A 20119-nucleotide genomic window follows, 5' to 3' on the forward strand; every position below is an offset into this window, starting at 1 on the left:
ATGGTTTTTTGGTTAGATGTACTTTATTTAATTTGTCTTCGCAAAAGTTTAGGGATGGAACACTTTCATGAACATTTAAACTTGTAATCTATTTGTGGAAATCAAACTTACAAAAGAAATATGGGATTTTATCATCCAGAAAGCATCTCATATAGAATAAATGGTTTGCTAATCCCATAATTTTTCTCCAAATAAAGCCTCAACAGTTTTGCAGAGCTGCAGTTGGTTTTGTTGAAGTGCTCATCTTGTACAGTGTCATTCATCTTGGCTGTAGGTTCTACTTGTATATACTAAATATGACATAGTTAGCGAGAGAGAGAGAGAGAGAATTGTTGCAGAACACCACCTTATACCTTCAGAATTTGCTTACCTGCAGCTCTAGTAGCAGCAAACTCCAACCTCTGGAGTTCACAATAGACAAGTGGTAGGAGCCCAAACAAGTCGCACTACCATGATTTGGGCCGATTTAAAGGTTTCCCTGTTCATGGACAAGTGAATGCCGATGGAGTTTTGCTATGTGGCGTGGGATGTTATTTGCCATGATCTGATCGATCTTCTCAGCGAGTTTTTCCTGGAGATCGAGTAAACATGAACTAGTATTGACTTGTATTCTCTCTGTTTCATGCTCCTCGTTTCAATTCATAATCTAAAAATCCCCGGGCATCCACTCGACAAGATTTAGTGGCTCTCAGATGTTCGATGGCACCTTTGGATAGCTTTTTCTTAAAAGATTCAGCTCAGCATGCCTTTCAGACCTTTTCGTCAGCCGTGGCCTGTGCACTTCGATGTCGAATGATGGCTGCTTCCTTCTGCAGAAGTGGGGTTTCGAGATTAACGCCGAAGAATGTGGCATTGGCTTTCAGAAATCCATCCAACAGGTATTATGCTAATTTCTTTAGAAAGCCATCCAACTCTTGAGAATTGATAGATGTTATTCTCCTCACCTTTGACTGAATGATCCAACCTGCAAGGACAAGCTCACGAGACTCAACTATGTATACGGAGTCTCTGTTCTCTCCCCGTCGAAGAACAGCTCCTCCCATTGGGTAGAGATACGTGAAGCAGAGAGCTCTTCAAAGAGATGAAACAAATTCTATTTGTTTTATCCGTTCAACACAGGTGTTTGTACATATAGATAACAGAGACAGTGCAGAAGGGATTGATTATTTCTCGATGCATGGTTCACGTGAAATGGTGATGCTGTCGGATTAAAGCTAGAACAAGGCACTGAGAAGTAGGTAGGGGCATCTCAATAGTATTTGCTTGTTCTATTGCATAACCTGTGATGGTGAGCATGCCAGTAAAAGCTGCGAAGATTCTACCTTCTGTGTTGCCTTCTTTTTCCTAATAATTTTTCCTTGGTTGGAACATTTCGACCTCTGTCTTCTAACCCCTCGTCAGAAGGTATGTGAATCATGTGATGAGTTGAATGGGGTAAAAGAGTCTCATGAATCTCTCTCTTTTTCTACTGTTCTTTTGCTTTCTTGATTTCCTCAGAAAGAAAGTTACAGCTACCCTGGACCAGAATTCAGCTATCCATTCATCATTCCTGTAGCAGGCTGAGCCAGATGTGGAAGAACAAAGGAATAACTCGGTTGTTAATACGACTCAATGAATCATCCCATTAGACTTGCCTCATAAATGACTCTTTTCCGGAGAGAGTCCAAATTTGTGCCATGAGGGTGGCAGAAGGAAGGCAACGACCAAACTCGTCACCTGAAGCTAGCAGAAGAGAAGGAAGCTGCACGTTAACGAGCACTTCCCTTGATCTCTCTTCTTCTCTTCGCAGCAGGTGAAGATGGGTTCCAAACTGAAGCTGGTTCGGAATGTCAACCATGCGCGAAGATTCAGGTTCCTGGTGCTAATGGCTGGATGCTTCGTAGTCACGATGGCCTTCTTGGTGGCCTCTAAGCCTCAAACACCTGTTCATTCCAACTGTAAGCTACTTCGATTTCTTTCTTTTGCTTATGCTCCATGGCTAAATCCTTGTTCTTGAGCTTGCAGCCGGTTTTAGGACATGGCTGCCACCTCCGCAGTCGGGTAGCCTACTAATCTCGGATCCTTTTAACTTTGATGCGTGTTGTGAATGCTCTTTTGAGCTTCCGCTTAGCTTTGATTGTCTGAAAACTGGGAAATTTTGGTTTTGTCGATCTCTTCCTTTAGGTGACGATGTGGTGAACGGCGATAATAATGGGATACAGGGGATTCATTCAGCTCTTTCTGAAAAGGAAGATGCACTAAATTCTCAGGCATTGGGTAATCTACTTGTTCCTCTGCTTACCTTATTTTCGTAGCTATTTGATGAAAGCTTGCGAATCTCTAATCGTGGGATGAAGGTGAAGTAGAGAAAGAAGAGAAACAAGTGCCAAATGTAGCAGAGAGCAACATTGAGAAAGAGAAGAGTTTCCAGAGAGAAGAGAATGCCATTGTTGTCGAGTCAACTCCGAAGGCAGAAGCAAGCATCCATGAACTAACAGGTACAATTCAGATTCCAGAGAGGAAGCCACTGTGTGATGTTTCAGACCAACGAGTGGATGTCTGTGAAATGTATGGAGATATCAGGATTCCCGGGAACTCTTCGTCTGTCATATTCATGGAACCATCCAACGCAGAGCCGAAAGAGCTTTGGCAAGTTCATCCTTATCCTCGCAAGGGAGACGAGGCCTGTCTCGCCGGCGTCAGGGAACTTACGGTCAAAGCAAGCAGTGAATCCCCCAAGTGCACCTTCCACCACGATGTCCCGGCTATCGTCTTCTCCGTCGGGGGATACACCGGCAACCTCTTCCATGACTTCACCGACCTGCTGGTTCCTCTCTTCCTGACCGCACGCCAATTTGACGGGGAGGTCCGGTTCGTGGTGACCGACTTCAAGAGATGGTGGATCGCCAAGTACCTTCCCGTGCTTCAGCGGCTGTCCAAGTACCCGGTGATCGACCACGACAAGGACGACGAAGTGCATTGTTTCAAGCAGGTAATCGTTGGCCTACGCGCCCACAAGGAGTTCCACATCGACCCTGCCAGAGCCCCTAATGGCTATACCATGATCGACTTCACCAAATTCATGAGGCGCGTCTTCTCTGTTGGCCGAGAGACATTGAACTGCATCGAGGATCTCTCCGCCAGGAAGCCGAGGCTGCTGATCATCGCGAGGAAGCGATCGCGAGCCTTCACAAACGTCGACGAGATAGTGGCAGCGGCGGAGGAGTTGGGGTACGAGGTGGTGGTCGGCGAAGCTGATGCCGGGACCAACTTAGCTCAGTTCGCGCAGATCGTGAACTCCTGCGACGTGATGATGGGGGTGCACGGCGCAGGACTCACCAACTTTGTGTTCCTGCCGCTGAATGCCACGGTGATACAGATAGTTCCATGGGGTGGATTGGAATGGATTGCCGTGCTAGATTTCGGGAACCCTGCCAGGGAGATGGGTCTCAACTACGTACAGTACAGTATATCCATAGAAGAGAGTACTCTTTCGGAGCAGTACCCGAAAGACCACCCTGCGTTCACGGATCCCATGTCCTTCCACAAACGTGGGTTTCATGTCGTGAGGTCTACGTTCATGAAGAACCAGAATGTGAAGCTCGATGTCAGCAGGTTCAGAGATGTCCTGTGGAAAGCGCTCGAGCATATGATGCAGTAGCTGCAGAATGAAGGCGTTTCTTCTTCTTCTTCCTTCAGGTCGTTCTCCCATCAGTCATGTCACACCTCTGGTTGGGGCTGAGTTCAACACAAAGATGATGTCTGCCATGTACACATTACATATAATCTCTCTCATATGGGTTCTTAAACCACATGACTTTTGTATTTATCATCTGCCGCTGTGATCGAAATAATCGTAATAAGCAGTAACGCAAATAGCATCACAAGTATGCTGCTCATGAACATGATTATGGCTATCGCAAATTGCATAACAACACGTTGAGACGTTACAAAGAGTCTTATACACAGATTTATATGACATAGTTTGCAAACATCATGCAGAATGAAGAACAGAGAATATAAGGAGCTCAGTTCATGGTGCAGGAGTCTGTGGCCCTCTCTGGATATTATGAGCCGGAGAAGGGGGAGAAACACCCCCACCTCTTAATACGACGGCATTTTTGTTGAAGATAGCGTCAGTCCTCCCTGAGATGAAGGTAAAAATGAACACAACAGACGCTGCAAACTAGAAAATTGCAAAAAACTCACCTTTGTAAACATTCTCCTCCAGGAAGGCCTGTGCAGGATATCGAATGGAAAGAGTTCTAACAGCCATAAGCACCAAGAAGACCAACAGAAGGAGATAGCCCGATGAATTGGTCTTCTTCATTGTGTACTTAGAAGATGGCATGGCATGTCTTCACCCAGACTGCAGCTAATTATATGGTGGTACTGTTTCAAAGTCAAGAGTTTGAACGGACCAATTCCAGGTCATGATATCGAATAAAGTTTGCTATGTTGACGAGGAATTATTGACCTTTGATCGTTTGCTTGAAACATTTTAATCTGCTATTTAAATCAATAGATTTGATCGAAGAGAGTGTGGAATGCATCCTTTGAATCCGCTCTTCAGGCTGATTTCCAGGATCAATTTAGGAGTCAAATGGTCGAGCAGGTTTCTGCAAATACTGCAGGCTCCCCCCATCAGCATCCGAACTGCCCATTGACACTCGATTTTATGCCCCATAATGCCACGATATCCACCTCTCTTCCCATTTCCTCCTCTTCCTCTGTCATCTGCATTGCCATTGTCTCGGAGGAACAAGATCTCAATCATTAGTCCAACAGAATGTGATGAGGCTTGATTCTAAATGCCCCAAAAGACCCCTGCGGATTCAAGGAGACGTCAAGTCATATGATCATGTCGGGAGATATCATTGTTGCGTGACATAGTCCCGAAAATAATGCACATCATGCATGCATGAAGGTGTTGAACATCCAAGTTTGCGTTGTCTTCACGGTGCTCTCTTGGACTCGGTTCTCAGGTTTGGAGACATGCACACGTTATCCAAAGTGCAGCAGATAACCCTGGGGCATGATATTTAAGATTCTAGAGGGTTAGGCAACCCACCATATCCAAACTGGCCTATGCAAAGCAGGAGTTCATCCCCTCAAGGCTCTGTACGTACTTGTCCTTTCAATGCTCAACGAGGAAGACACCCAAACAGAACTGATGCTGTTCTTACCTTGACGACAACCTCTCTCTCTTAAGTTTATCGAGAGAGAACTGATGCTGTTCTTAGTCCGGCTCATGAGCAGTACAGTTGTGATAAGGTGGGTTGCTGCTGAAACCATGTGACTATGCCATTGACACAGGCAACCAATTAGGTGAAGCTGACCAAGGTTCATTCTTGGAGTATATGTATGATAAGTGGGTTGCAGCTCACTGTTGTGCACGAAGAAATGTTGATCAATTGAACGTAGACCAATTAAAATGAATGATTAGCTCCCTCACGATGGTCCCACCTGATGTGGATCCATGTGCGTCCCATCATCCAAACCGGACCCAAACCAGTCGCAAGTGGAGCCCAGCGATTGAGATCACCACATTGGGTCGGGAAATGGTCGCCCACGTGCCGATGATGATGATGATGATGATGATGACGAAGCGGGGAAGCATATTTAGGTGCCAAGCAAACAAGATATTATATGTGTGTGCGCGGAACATGCATTGTTCGACTGTTGGACGCAAAGGCAAGGCTTCCTTGGATGCCCTTTTAACGTCCGTTTTAGATGGGTTCGCCCAAGAAAATTGTAATTAAATGATTTTGATGGAAAACTCTAGAAGAATTGTTGATTTGTTTTGGTTTATGCCATTGCGGTGGTACATTGGTCCTCATGATATTAATGTGGCCCCCACATTTTTAAGTGTCTTACGTACGGCTGCCCGCAAGACCACGGGATTTGGATGACGTGTTGGATCCGAATCCGGTAGACCGTCCCCCATCAAGATACGGGGAGAGAGATTGACCGTCTGATTCCGGTCCTACGGCTTCTAAGGGACCCACTAGTCGCTGGCCTAACTCAACGGCCTGCCACCGACACTTGGTGTAATGCGTCCTTAAGTATAGTTAACGTCACGATAACGTTATGTTGTTGCCGTCGCGCCCCGCCGTTACGTCCTTTAAAAGCTCCCCAGCTCGCTGTTCTTCTTCTCACCGCTCAGGGAGAGGGAGGCAAGGAGGGAGCCGGAGGGGACTGCGATGGCGTCGTCCGAGATTCAGATCCCCAGCGAGGACTCGAGCGATTTGAGCGGAGGAGGCAGGGTCGCGGTGTTGGTGCAGGGAATCATGGAGCGGATCCGGTCGGAGGACGAGGATGACAGGATCCAGGCGGCTAGAGAGATCCGGCGGCTGACGAAGACGTCTGCGAAGCACCGGCGGTATCTCTCCGAGTCAATTGAGCCCCTCGTTTCGATGCTTAGGAATGGAAGCCCCGAGTCTGGCGAGGCCGCCATGCTCGGACTCCTCAATCTTGCCGTCAGGGACGAAAGGTACGATCTTTGCTTCTCACGGGTCATAAAGATTGCATTTTTTGCGTGCAACACCGTTTCCCGCATGAATTTTCTTTTGGTTTCTAATTGATTTCATTTCCTTGTGATTGATTGAGAAAGAGAGAGAGAGAGAGAGAAGACATGCTTTGCGTTTGTGTCACAGTACTCTCCTCTTTTATGTACAAGTTAATCAACCTTTTCTCTCTTAAAGTGAAAGGCCGAAGGATTTTTTATGATATGTTCTCTTTCGGTGTAACTCGACAAACTAATCGAGTAATTATTAGTCCATATGAGGATTACTGGATGTACGTAATACTCTTCATTTATTTCTTTCATTGGCAGTCTATCAGACTGATGGTAGATCCTATTTGCGACCGAGTGGCTGATCAGTCCTTTTCCAATCCTGCTTCTGTCATTTGTTTCTTCTTGATTTCGTCTTTAGTCGAATTAGGAATGTTTCATTATTTTTATCAGATTGGATATTGTACTTTGGATCTGCATAGACTTCGAAAAGCATGCATATTCAATGAAAAACAATGGTAGTTTCTTTTGTAGGCTGTGATTACTGATTGTTGCATAGATCTGGTAATTTCTTCCTATTAGGAGTTTTCTTCATATAACGGAGTGATTACTGATTGTTGATGCATTTATGCTATCATCGTATGGAAGTTTTGCTGAATATATTTCTAATTTGGAGGACAGAAATAAAATTAAGATTGTCGATGCTGGAGCACTCGAGCCACTCATTTATTTCCTGGAATCAACAAATTCTTGCTTACAAGAGTATGCTACTGCATCTGTTCTGACCCTTTCCGCCACTTGTGTCAACAAGCCTAAGATCAGTGCCTCTGGTGCCATCCCTCTCCTCGTCAAAATCCTGAAAGATGGAAACCGACAAGCCAGGATCGATGCTATGATGGCTCTGTATAATCTCTCTACAATTCCAAACAACTTGAACACTCTCATTTCTCTCCAACCAATACCTGCTGTTATCAAGTTGCTGAGGAGCTGCAAGAAGTCATCCAGAACTCATGAGAAGTGTTGTGCCCTTCTTGAGTTACTGATGAGCTTCGAGGAAGGAAGAGCCGCTTTGACATTCGAGGAAGGTGGAGTGCTTACAGTGGTAGAAGTACTCGAGGGAGGGGCTCCTTCTAGTAGGGAGCACGCTGTGGGAGCCCTTCTAACAATGTGCGAGAGTGATTATTCCAGATACAGAGACATTATCCTTAAAGAAGGTGCTATTCCTGGTCTTCTTGAACTCACCATTCAGGGCACACCAACATCTCAAGCAAAAGCTCATCAACTTCTTGATCTGCTACGGAGCACTTCGCAACAAAGATCAGGCATACAGGCAGATGCTTTTCAGAACATCGTTAGCGATATTGTTTCCAGGATCGATGGCGATGATCGGGCTGGAAAGGCAAAGAAGATGTTGGCTGAGATGGTTCAGATTAGCATGGAGCAGAGCTTGAGGCATTTGCAGCAGAGGGCTGTCCTGTGCACACCAAAAGAGCTGCCCGTCGGAGGTCGTCCTTCTGGAGTCCATTCAAAATGATTGTCTGCTTTCTTTTGTTTGTTCTTTTGTGTTGTTCTTTGTTCTGATTAGTTTGGAAGATTGAGTGAATCCGGTCGAGGAGAAAGAAGATAGCATGATCATGCCAGTCCAGGCCATCGATGGTATCGGGTGACTGGTGAAGTGTCGACAGTTGTGTGTGGATGATTCGACAGTTGTGTTAGTTGAGACATAGATTGAAGGTTAAAGTTTCAGTCTGTTGTTGCAATAAAAATGACGATTTCATCGCTTCATACAACTGTTTATGTTTAGTTCGACATGTCTGGCTGAGATGTGAAGAGTAAATTGAGCTCCTTTCCCTTAATACAGTTAGTGTATAGTGCTTATAGGATTCTGCACATAACAATTAATAGCAGATAAGATTTTTTTAAAAATCTCTTTATTCTGTTGAGAAAATTTTTTCCTCCTAATCTGTATAAATAGGAGAGGGATATGTTAATGCATTTAAGCTTCTTCTTCTTCGATAAAGTCTCAATGAAGCTTTTTCGATAATTTTTCTTATCTTTTACTCTTTCCAATAACAATCCATCCATTGATCATCTTTGCCAATATGTATGCGATTCGACCACAGTAAATTACTTATAAAAAATGACATATGGTGTAGTAATTTCTTATTCACTCCTTATCTTCGTCTTTAGATTCTGCATGCCCAACTGATATCCAAGTGCTACAACATCTGTTATCTATAAACATACATGCAGACTTAATAGGATTTCAAAAGAATATGATGATTATAGAGATAATGGTTGCCTTATCCAATCAAATGGTTGTGACAATGCTGATAACCATCAGAAATCACGAGTACAGTAATACTATTCTACCTTTGTTCTTTAACCTTCTTAAACTATTCCTTTCACTGTGTTACTCTCTATTAGAGTGTGAGAACTACTCAACCCTCGAGAAACAGATAACAGGACCAATTTCCAAGAACTATTTGCCAGTTGATGTGCCATCAAATGCATGGCATTTGAAAGACCGGTTGTTTGATCTTGATCTCTGGATCCATGTTCTCGTGCATAGTATGCAACCCTTGTAGATATACACCATGTAGGAATGTACATATCTATGATGAAATGTAATAGGGAAGTTCATTGATGTACTATAATTTCCTATGGCATATATTATAAATTATTCTTGCACATGTGTTATGATTAAATCAGAATTTTATCTCTTTATTATGCATATTTCGGTTGGCAATTGCTATGAAGTATTTATGCATCGGTATATTTAATGTGCAGCGTAGAAAACAAATACGTATATGTGATGATACATAATATGGGAGATCATGGATATATTATGATTCTATATTGTAATTGCTACGACCACATAAATGTATTATGACTTACTATGAATCAAAGTTTTACCTCTTGATTATACATCATGTATGCTATGATATTACAAAAGTGGCTATTTAATGGTGAATTTGCATTGAAACATTTAATGCATTTGATTTTGAAAGGTTTTATATATGACTGCTTATGTTTATTAAGTTATCATTTATTATAGATCTTGTTTTGCAGGTAAAGTCACTGTCTATCTATCCATATGATAAGCAAAGAGATAAACTGGTATAAACCTATTCCAAAGCAGATATAGATGACAACTTACGAGCATCTCCTTTTGTATATAAGTTTGAATAGAAAATACATATCTGAGCTGAAAGTATAAGTTTATAGTATAAGTACCGATGTCAAACATCAATTTGTATCAGAAAAATTTTGTTCTTTTGTTTATCAAGTTAATATCTTTCAAATTTACTTATTTTTCACTATGTTATAAGTAACAGTATAAGTAAAAAAAAAAACATCCTATTCGACTGACATATACAGAATATGAACGAAAATAAAAATAAGATGTTACAAATTTAATCTCACCAACATCTAATACAAGAAGCAAAGTGTTCTATCTTCCAGGCTGGTGTATGATTAATGAGTTCAATGAGCAATTGTCTTGTCAGATTATTATATCATGAAGTTAGGCAACAACAAAATAAAATAAAGGATTAATAGAACACTCCAATAATGACAAGGGGCCATAATTGTAAGGAAAAGCTCTCCAACTTAAACAAGTACTCCACATGGCTAATGTGAGGTGCTTGGAATGTCTACTCTCTTGGATTCATTAAATGCTTTAGATCTTACAGTTGCTGATAATGTTTAAAAAGTAGTCATACAACTATAAAATCTTTGTTCCACCAAAGTCAGCCATTTCTTCCCCCAATAATTTGGTATATTAGCTGCTTGGTTTTCTAACTTGCATTTAATTGAGGCAGCAATTACAGGTTGACTTTGTTAAAACCTCCATAAATGCAAGTATCTGACAATTCTTCAAACAGTTTACCTGGTAAACAATGGAGATGCTGTGTGATCTTGATCTTGATTTGCCTTGGATCCTCATTCCTGCAGAATCCATGACTCTGAACTAATTCAATACTCAGAGATGATGATAACACCTACTATTTAATTTAGAATGCCTTGGGACTTGGAAGTGGGTGATAAATCTCTCCACCTTCTCATACATTGGGATTATTGTGATCGGTTGTTTCAACTTAGGATGTGACTCATCAGATATGCTTAGAAACTAGGCTGTGTGTGTAGGTTGAGGAATTAGAAGACCTACCCAAAGAAAGCTATAGATTAAACCTAATGCGAGAGAGAGAGAGAGAGAGAGAGAGAGAGAGAGAGAGAGAGAGATAGTTTATTCAGAAGCGTGCACCTTGAACTCTTCTTTCATATAATTGAAGCGATGAGCCAATTAAGAACGCTGGCATTTAAAGCTCCTTCGCTGCCTCGTCCAGAATTCAACTCCTGCTATGATGAGGTGGTGATCTCTATCAGCGATAGTACAGGAATCCAAGGCGTGCGAGTGCGAGATCTGCGGCGATTCTTGAGATGCATTTTCCACTCCTCCTCTCCTCCATGCTTCCATGTGACCAGATCAGTTAACAGCGCCATTTGCAGAACAAAAGCTTGGAAGTGCTTCAAAACACCTCACAATAATCACCTTGAATTTAATGCACTCCCCCCCACCCCACCCCACTTGGATCTTTGCTTATAAAGGAGGGTAGCGGAACGTGCTGGGCCATTGCATGCTTTAAGAACACCACCTCCACCTCCCGCAAGGATTCTGTGGTCACTTGCTCTTGCTTGCGCACGTAGGTCTTCTGGTTTGCATGGCCCTCGCCAATGGTCGGATCCGACAAGGCTGGTCGTCGTCCCATGCATTAATCCATGGGGGATGGGCAGCTTCTCTCCAGCTTTCTCTGAACGAGCTATTTGAAGGAGATCCTATCTCCTCATTTAGTAGCAGTCACGCGTTGGGCGTGGCGAATCCTTGTTCTTTGCAAGAAGCGCTGTCCGTTGTCGACTTCAGGGGAGTCCCGGGCGGCTGGTGCGGCTCCAACTCCTCGTTGTTGGACTTCGAGCAAGGTGACGGCGTGACGTGTACCGGAATCGCTGACTCATGGCTGGCTGACGGCCGAATCTACTCGGATATGATGAATGCCTACGGTTCTATAGGCAGCCCTGTGAGAGAGGTTGAAATCCAAAAGAGAAGTAGGTCGATGCCAATAACGCAGGAAAGTGATGTGCCAAGTCCGAAGAAGCGATGCGGTAACGCTCGAACGATCAAGGAGAAGTCGAGTCCATCCAAGGATCCCCAGACTCTTGCAGCAAAGGTGTGCACAGCTAACTTTAGATCTCTTGAGACCCCCAATTAAAATCCTCTTCTTCTTCTGACAGATCCTTCGTTGTTGCAGAACCGGAGGGAGCGCATAAGCGAGCGCCTTAAAACTCTCCAAGATCTTGTGCCCAATGGAGCAAAGGCATGCATTTTATCAAACAGCTTCGCCACATTTGATTCTGCCAATCACATCCTAATCGTGTTGACGGATATGTTGTAGGTTGACATGGTTACCATGCTTGAGAAGGCCATCAACTATGTTAAGTTCCTTCAGTTGCAAGTGAAGGTAATCCACTTTACTTCAAATTGGAGCTTTTTCTCGGTCATAGTGATGGATGACAAGTGTTCTGATGGCTGTGCAGGTTTTGGCAACCGATGAGTTCTGGCCTGCACAAGGAGGGAAAGCACCTGATACTGCTCAAGTGAAGGAGGCAATCGATGCCATCTTATCTTCTCACAGAGACGGGGACTGTAGCTCGAACCAGTAAACTCCATGTAATGTTAGCTGAAACAGAACTGCAAACATCCTTAGTCTGGAGTTATGAACATCTGAAAGAGTACAGTGAATACTACCTCTGTCATTTTTGGTTTCAATTTGTCCTTGGTATTTTGAGACTAGATAATTACCAGCATCAGTTCCCAAGTCCCAACAAGCCACAAATTAAACAACACATGACAAAGGGCTTGCATAGTGTCCTTTTTGTTCTTTCCCAAAGATATGAGCACCAGAGTCAACTGCTTGGGGGAAGAAACACCACCTCCACAGCAAGCATTTCATACATTACTACTGAACTTACCTTGATAAACTCTACCATGAGTGGTCCAACCGCAAGCAGTTCTGCAGGGTACAAATGTTAGCCTGAAGGCTAACATTTATCTCACAGAAGGAAGCAAGAGGTGAATGCCAACTATCTTTGAGAACTTATAATGAATCTGGAACAGCAATATGTTGTTCCAACTCAAGGGAGCATACAATACAGAGCAGCATTTTGTGTGTTGAACTCTGAGTGATGTTCTCTGGAGACAGGTTAGTGGTTCGTCCATTTCTTTCTCCTGAAGATATTCATTGGCATGAGCTGAAGAAATTTAGAAACATCAACCTGAAGCAAAGAAAAAGATCCACTTGGGAAAAGATGTTTCATATTGATACCAACCCTATGATAATATCATGATGTCTAAATTCTCACTATATAGACGAACATGTAGCTTCCTGATCTGTTTACTTTGTGAAGTTAAATTTGGGATAATAAGCAGTTAAATCCAACAACAGATATGAATTCAATTTATCTAACAACTGCAAGTAGGATGCATGAGCATAATAGAGTGATTTGAACCAGGATGGAAAGATAATTGAACCTCTTCAGCAACCCTAGCATAATCAAACTTGACTCCAGAAACTACCACTTCTTGCCTCAAGCACATCACATCATGTCTTCAATTATTTGGGTATGAGAAGCATCAACATTCACATGAAGGAACATGATTTGCTGCTTTTCATGTGAAATAAGAACAAAATAACAACTCAATGATACCTAATTGTGACAAAATGATAATTTACATACAAAAAGAAAAACACTAGTTCGGTACACTTTCAGGAACATCCCAACTTAGCTGCCATGACAAGGGCAATGCTATTTAGGAGAAATGGTTCAATGTAAGATGTGAAAGACCAAGGAATCTAACTGAAAGCTGCTTCTGATATGGTGAAAAGAGAATTACTTAGATGCAATATTTTTGAGTGAATCTGTTCATTTTGTGGGTTTTTTTTGGTTATGTTAGGAGGAACTCTACGCAAATAATATAATTAATACTTGACCCTCACTTTTATGTCAATCAGTATTAAGTCAAACGACACCAGATCAGCCTCCTAAATCTGCTGATAATTTTGCTATTCTAAACTCAGTCAATATTTGTCATCATATAGAAATCTACTTCAGTGTACCCTAATCGTTTTCCTATGTATGTTTGTAGTGGTAGGAAAGAAAACGTAAACCAAACTTCAAATGTCTCGAAAGAATTAAGGACTCAAGTCCAATATGGATTCAGAAATATGGCTATACAGAAAGAAAGTGTATACACAATGGCAAGGCCCATACATGACCTGTTTACATGTCGGTCTGACAGCACCAATTGTACTGGCTGTACTCAGAACTCGAATCATGGCGGCCAAATACCAATTGCTGAAAAATCCTGACATCTGCTGAATGAGCTACATGGAACACTTTGCTTTGTCCCGGTATGACACCATTGCTAAGATCAATGTCAGCAAGGTAATCAAGAACTCTGACCACCTGAAGCAAGAATGTTTTAACATGTGTTGTGATATATTCCTTCTAAATGTTGGTTTAGTGTGTTTGATTATAACCTTTCCCATTTGAGGCCTCATTGCTGCCGAATGACGGGTACATGCTGCCGCTGCTTCAATCATTCGGAACATTTCAGCTTCATTATAGTTCTTTTCAAGTCTAGGGTCAGGTAATTCCCCAAATTCTCCAGTTTCGAGTGCACGGGAAAGCAATGGTCGTGCCTGCAATTTCATTAGCAGTTCACCGAGCAGATAACTATATTTTGGAACCAAGATAAAAGAAAAGATATCTTAGAGAATCACGTAACAAAGTCTATGTAATCCACAGTAGCAATGACAACAATGCTCCGGGGAATTCTGCTTGCCAGCAGAATTCTTTTTTCTGGCACTAGAGATTCAGGGCAGGCATTTGTGCAAGTCTTTGCTGTACTAGTAATTATAGTCAATCAGATTCAAACTAATTTTGCATAATATAATACTAACAAATAATAAATAATGCTATCAAGGTCCATTTTTAATTTCAAAGAGGAGGGATCCCTCTTGGCTGATGTAGATCTTAACAATTAAATAACAGATCTCAAGCATATAACATGTTGTCAGACATCCTCTTCTATGAGCATCATCGCATGAAGGATACATACACTATAATTGACTAATCTCTACCAAGTCAAAGCCCAGAGATTCAAACCTTTGAAAGTTTATATTACATAAAGTTTAATATAGTTATTACTCAACATTAACTAATCCCTGAGGTGTCAAAGTTTGTAAGAATGGAGCAACTGCTTAATCTACAGGTTGAAGACTACAAAGTTGGAACCTTTGCCTGCTGGCAACATTTAAAAATTTGCACTTGAAATTCAAATAAGATAAACAGGATGCAAATTTCAGGAAACTTTTTGGTGGGACTAAGGACAAAAGGATGCCTTAAATTTTGAATCAGAAGCTTCTAGTATACAGGGGAATCAGGTTAAGCACCTATACCATGAAATATTTATAATGAAAGCAAAAACTATGAAACAGGTACCCAAAGAAAAAGGGTATCCCAGTGTGGATCACAGGCAAGACTTTAGTGAATAAAGTGATCTTTAGGACCTTAACATCTGAAAGAATGTCATGGCATGTTTTGTGAAATATGGCACTTGCCCTCTTCGGACCTACATAGGCAGAAACCTCATGCATTGAGCCACTCTTTAGTTTATTGTATACTTCAATATGATCCAGTAAATGTGAGAAAAACTAGGACTCTGGCTGCCTATATATCAGATTTCTAATGAATGTTGACAATCTACATAAGCTCAGAAACCAAAGTCGTGCAATAAGTGTATGATTACTTCAACTAGCACATACATATCAGATTTCTAATGAATGTTGACAATTAATCTGTCACAAGATATATATGTTTAAGCTATTTCAATAACATGATGATACACGAAAAAAAAGGTTGGACATGGAAAGTTTGAAGACTTACCCACTCAACAAGGCTTTCATCACCCATAGGCCTTGTACTGTCAACAGGCTTTCGTCCAGTAATAAGTTCCAAAAGCACTACCCCAAAAGAGAAAACATCAGATTTTTCAGTCAACCTGCCACTTGATGCATACTCTGGATCCAAATATCTGAGGTACAAAATGATGTCAGGCTGTTTATGGCAAAAGATGAAAGAACCGCAAGATACCAATTAATACCAAAAGCTTTATGGTCAAAGGTTTGCAGCAATGACATGATTCACCTACCCAAACGTCCCTATTACACGAGTAGAAACATGTGTACAAGCATCCACAGCTAACCTTGCAAGCCCAAAATCAGAAACCTAGTGCATAATAACAAGTTAGCAGTGACACTACTAACAATTATAATAGAAGGATCGAGACCTTTTTTACTCCAAACAAGATGTCTTATAATGAGGATAACCTGAGCTTCAAAATTATTGCCTAACAAGATGTTGGAAGACTTTATATCTCTATGAATTATCCGGGGATGACCTGGTTAGAATCACAACAACAAACATTAAATAATATATAGTTGACAAGTTAAATAGATATAAATATGTTGCTGGTAAGTATCAATATATATTATTACAATCCTCATGCAGGTATGCGATGCCATGAGCTGCACCAGCAGCAACCTTTACCCTGGTGGCCCAATCCATTACTGGCTTTCTTTTCCCTGAAAATGCAGATTTAGTATCAAAATGAATGCATAACATATTTAAATTGATTCTTTTTATTATAAACAATGATAGTACTTTGAATAGACAAGCGTCGGCTGTACCATGAAGATGAGATTCAAGTGTTCCATTAGGCACATAATCATATACAAGCAATCTCTGGTTGTCTGATATGCAGTACCCAACAAGAGAAACCAAATGGCGATGGTGCACACGACTGATGATCTCAACTTCAGCTTTATACTCATGCTCCCCCTGTCCACTTCCAACTTTTAATTGCTTCACAGCAACTTCTCTTCCATCAGCTAAGCATCCTTTGAAAACAGAACCAAACCCACCCTCACCTAGTATATTTTGAGGTGCGAAGCCATTGGTTATATCGTATAGCTCTTTGTACAAAAACCATGGTGTTGTACTAGATATTGCTGTTTCAGGTGGTGAGTTGATCGTCTCAATGCTACCAGACTTGTGAAGATGTACACAAGGAGCTGATGGGGACATTGGAAGTGGTGAATCTGTTAAGCAAAATTAAGTAAGGTCATGAAAATTGACAAAATGGCATCAGCGTTCCTTGGTGGTTTATTCATGAAATTTTAGCAACTTCCAAAGGTATAAATTTCATAAACCCCAAAAACAAAGAATATATTTGAAGGCAATTAGTAACATTTTCAAACTCCAAAACCAACATGACAATTGGAGTTAAAACAAACAATAAGATGATCAGAATATAAAATCTTAAGAGGCTCTAAGCATTACCCGACATTATTGAAGATGTAAATGATGAAGGCCTGACAAACCCTGCATTACATCCAGCAACCGAATTCTTGCGCTTCCTCAGAAAGCACACAGCCAGTCCTGCTATGCTAAGTACCACGAGAGCCACCACCAATCCAATAGCCACAGCAGGTCCAGTCTTCAGACCACCATCTCCCTGTCCCGCATCTGAACCAGGAACCGATGGTGTGTTGGGACCTCGTTTACTTGGACTAGGTATACTGCCTGGAGGAGTAATGGAAGAGGTTAAGGGCGGAGGACGATCAGGTAGCTTAGGAGTCGTACCGCCAGAAAAGTTACGGGGAGGAGATTCAGCAGGTGATGATGCATGTTTAGATGGTGTCACCGAAGGCGGGCCTACCGACGCTGATGGAGGTGGTGATGAAGGAGAACTGTTAGGTGGTTTAGCTGATGGTGATATTGGAGAAGAACCTGCAGGTGGTGTCACGGATGGTGGAGCCAGTGATGCAGGAGGCGGGGAGCCGGAAGATGGTGGAGGATCAGTAGGAGCAGTAGGAGGTGTTGATGTTGATGGTACTGAAGCAGGTGGAGAGGTGGCACTGGAAGCCGGTGGAGGAGACAATCTTGGTGGTTGGGAAGAAGCAGAAGGTGGTGGAGATGACGATGGCAGCGGCGGGGAGGGGGTAGTTACAGGAGGAGGCGAACTGGCGATCGATGGTGGCGGTGATACTGATGGTGGAGAAGTTGGTGGTGAGGAAGGAGAGAATGGAGATGGTGCGCTAGAAACAGGAGGAGGAGATGGTGGTGGTGGAGTCGAAGTTGAAGAGGACGGGGGAATCGCCGACGAAGAGGGCGGAGGGGAGGAAGACATCTTCACCAAGATTTAGTTCCCTCCAACGAAATCAGCGTCGCTGTCGCTCTGCGGCTCTTATGGCAAGCAAGTCAAAAGTTTCTTCCTTCCACAAGATCTCAGAATCAGCAAAATCTCCAGAGCCAGATCTTCCAGATTAAATGCGGGAAGAAACGCATCGAGATATCTTGCTCCACAAACAGGGCCAAAAACAGCGAAAAAGATCGATCAGATCATCGAAACACCAGAAATCCTTTCCTTTACATAGAAAAATGAGCGAGAAACCCTAAACTTGTACGCCCAGACTCCAAAATTAGATACTCGAAACGAACGAAATCCATATCTACCAACTTGAATCGGAAAAATACGAAAGCTTCCTGGACGTCAGCATCCCGGTGGTGACTTATTACCCAAAAATCTCAACTTTTGTTGAACAAACCCAGCAAGATCGCACCTTTACCAAAACTTTCTCGCCGCAAGCGGCGGTACCAAACCCCCAGAAATCTATAGCGCTTTCCAAAATAAGCCGAACTTTTAGCGAGGAATGCCAACTTTCTCCTTGAACAAAACCTCCAAGAACCCACTTTTCCCTTTTATCCCACAGCAAGTGGCCAACCCACGAAGAACACAAGACTACAGAAGTCGTAAAAGTGTATTCCCCGATCTGCCAGATCGATAGATCTCACCTTCTCTTCTCTTTTCCTCCTATGTTTCTGTTCTTGGTCTTAGAATGGCATACCAGAAGTGTGTGTCTGAACATACTTCGGAGTGTCCAAGGAGCGATTCATCTTCCACCCACCAAGTTTGTAGCTTCCCACTGCAGAGCCTCCAATCCTTCATGTGTCAGGAAGCAAAAACTTGCTCGGCTTTTTCCAAAACACTTAGCTGATGACGACCATGATAAAATTCTTTCAAGAAAAGATCTTCCTGCTCTTGGCACTAATCACTCTGGTTGTCCCTGTTTCGACTCGCTCCGGTGGACTTTTCTCTCTCTCTCTCTCTCTCTGGATGGACTAAAAATCGCAGTCAGGATTTTTCATGATCCTTGCTTTTGTTTCGTTCGTACATTTTGCTTATAAAAACTACACACATTTTTTATGTTATATATGTATACTTGCTGCACCTGACGATGAATTCGAGTAGAATATTTGTCGACCAATCCTCATAGTCCATGCGCTGGCAGGAAACTTGTCGTGCCGTTCTTCGCAGGGCATTACTACTCGTCAGCAGGTCAACGCGCACGGAAGCGAAGCTGACGCAGAAAAATCCAAATGAAGGGATACAGCAGTTTCTCTTCCAATCACCTCGAGGCAACCATGTTCATCTAGAACACAATTCAAACCTCGTTCCGTTCGGAGTGTGACGCAGCGGAAAGCGACGTGCTTTCGGAAGCCGAGCAGTCCTCACCCGAGATCCGGATCCAGTTTCGAAGCAAATCTAATTATTTGCTTTAATTTTAATTTATTTTTTTAAATCTCTCTTCTATAAGATGAATTTTTATTTATATGATTATATTTATTTATTATATATTTAAGCCATACAAAAATTTTTATAAGATTACATACATACATTTTTTATTTTTATTTTTTTAATTAAAAGTAAAAAATAAATTATTTTGTAAATTAAAAAAAATTAAAATATTAGAAAAAAAAATATTATAAAATATTCAGTAGACTTTTGAAATATAATTTCACGAATAATATTTACCTCGATGCACATTTAATATGTAATTTTCAATAGTTGTTTACCAAATTTTTATTTATTAAAAATATAGATATGCACTCAAATATAATTTAAATTTTGAACTCATGATTATTTTTGGGTTGATATGATGCGACCTCTATTTGGTGCTTTCCGGTGAGTGTATTGTGTTCTATCTGATCCATGTTGCGATAAGTAGTGAGAGGAAAGTGTTTCGTAGAAATCGTGCTATGAGAATTCTCAACCATTCATGTTGGCTTGTTAGCTTTGTCCGTATGCCTTTGGGACAAACCACGATTGATCAATCTACTTTCACTTATATAAGGATTCGAAACATCGATCTATTAAATTACAACTATTAAACATTGATGTGATTGATAGTAGATCGAATTATCAGTGCCTTCTCTTCAATTGTAATATTTTTAATAATTATTATAATATTTTTGGTATATTAAAAAAAAAAGAAGTTTACCCGATAAAAAAAAATACAATACAACTAACTAACTATAAAAAATTAAATTATATACCAATAATATTTTTTTGAATTAAACTATAATATTTTTATTATATCTATTGAAACATTGTAAATGTATATAAATATAATTGGCAAAATGATAGTTTTGACAAATATATAT

At 41.5% G+C, this 20119-nt stretch overlaps 4 protein-coding genes across 8 annotated transcripts; 3 read left to right on the top strand and 1 right to left on the bottom strand.

The window, feature by feature from the left end:
- The first annotated feature begins 377 nt into the window (after positions 1-377).
- LOC135585395 (alpha-1,3-arabinosyltransferase XAT3-like) lies at positions 378-3788 on the top strand. Its single transcript, XM_065178216.1, has 4 exons — positions 378-1937; positions 2005-2040; positions 2164-2256; positions 2337-3788. Exons 1-4 carry the CDS (start codon positions 1799-1801, stop codon positions 3638-3640), a joined length of 1572 nt encoding a protein of 523 aa, XP_065034288.1. The 5' UTR covers positions 378-1798; the 3' UTR covers positions 3641-3788.
- A 2336-nt stretch (positions 3789-6124) lies between these two features.
- Positions 6125-8349, top strand: LOC135666625 (U-box domain-containing protein 4-like). The gene is made up of 2 exons (XM_065178226.1): positions 6125-6472; positions 7175-8349. The coding sequence occupies exons 1-2, from the start codon at positions 6183-6185 to the stop codon at positions 8025-8027; spliced, it is 1143 nt and encodes a 380-aa protein (XP_065034298.1). The 5' UTR covers positions 6125-6182; the 3' UTR covers positions 8028-8349.
- Positions 8350-11217: 2868 nt separating this feature from the next.
- LOC135666651 (putative transcription factor bHLH086) lies at positions 11218-12290 on the top strand. Its single transcript, XM_065178280.1, has 4 exons — positions 11218-11721; positions 11803-11868; positions 11947-12012; positions 12089-12290. The coding sequence occupies exons 1-4, from the start codon at positions 11218-11220 to the stop codon at positions 12212-12214; spliced, it is 762 nt and encodes a 253-aa protein (XP_065034352.1). The 3' UTR covers positions 12215-12290.
- LOC103982823 (proline-rich receptor-like protein kinase PERK8) lies at positions 12285-18827 on the bottom strand. Of its 5 annotated transcripts, none has more exons than XM_018825142.2 (9): positions 16955-18827; positions 16303-16713; positions 16111-16197; positions 15943-16013; positions 15765-15841; positions 15500-15647; positions 14092-14253; positions 13828-14017; positions 12285-12779 (listed from the first exon to the last, which is right to left on the bottom strand). In XM_018825142.2, exons 1-8 carry the CDS (start codon positions 17802-17804, stop codon positions 13832-13834), a joined length of 1992 nt encoding a protein of 663 aa, XP_018680687.2. In that variant the 5' UTR covers positions 17805-18827; the 3' UTR covers positions 12285-12779; positions 13828-13831. The 5 variants fall into 5 exon arrangements, with proteins under 5 accessions (XP_018680687.2, XP_009398138.2, XP_065034336.1 ...); XM_009399863.3 differs by having other exon boundaries at positions 12285-12826; XM_065178264.1 differs by having other exon boundaries at positions 13823-14017.
- Positions 18828-20119: the final 1292 nt, after the last annotated feature.

This window comes from Musa acuminata, chromosome BXJ1-4 (assembly GCF_036884655.1).
Source record: "Musa acuminata AAA Group cultivar baxijiao chromosome BXJ1-4, Cavendish_Baxijiao_AAA, whole genome shotgun sequence".
NCBI classification, from domain to species: Eukaryota; Viridiplantae; Streptophyta; class Magnoliopsida; order Zingiberales; family Musaceae; genus Musa; species Musa acuminata.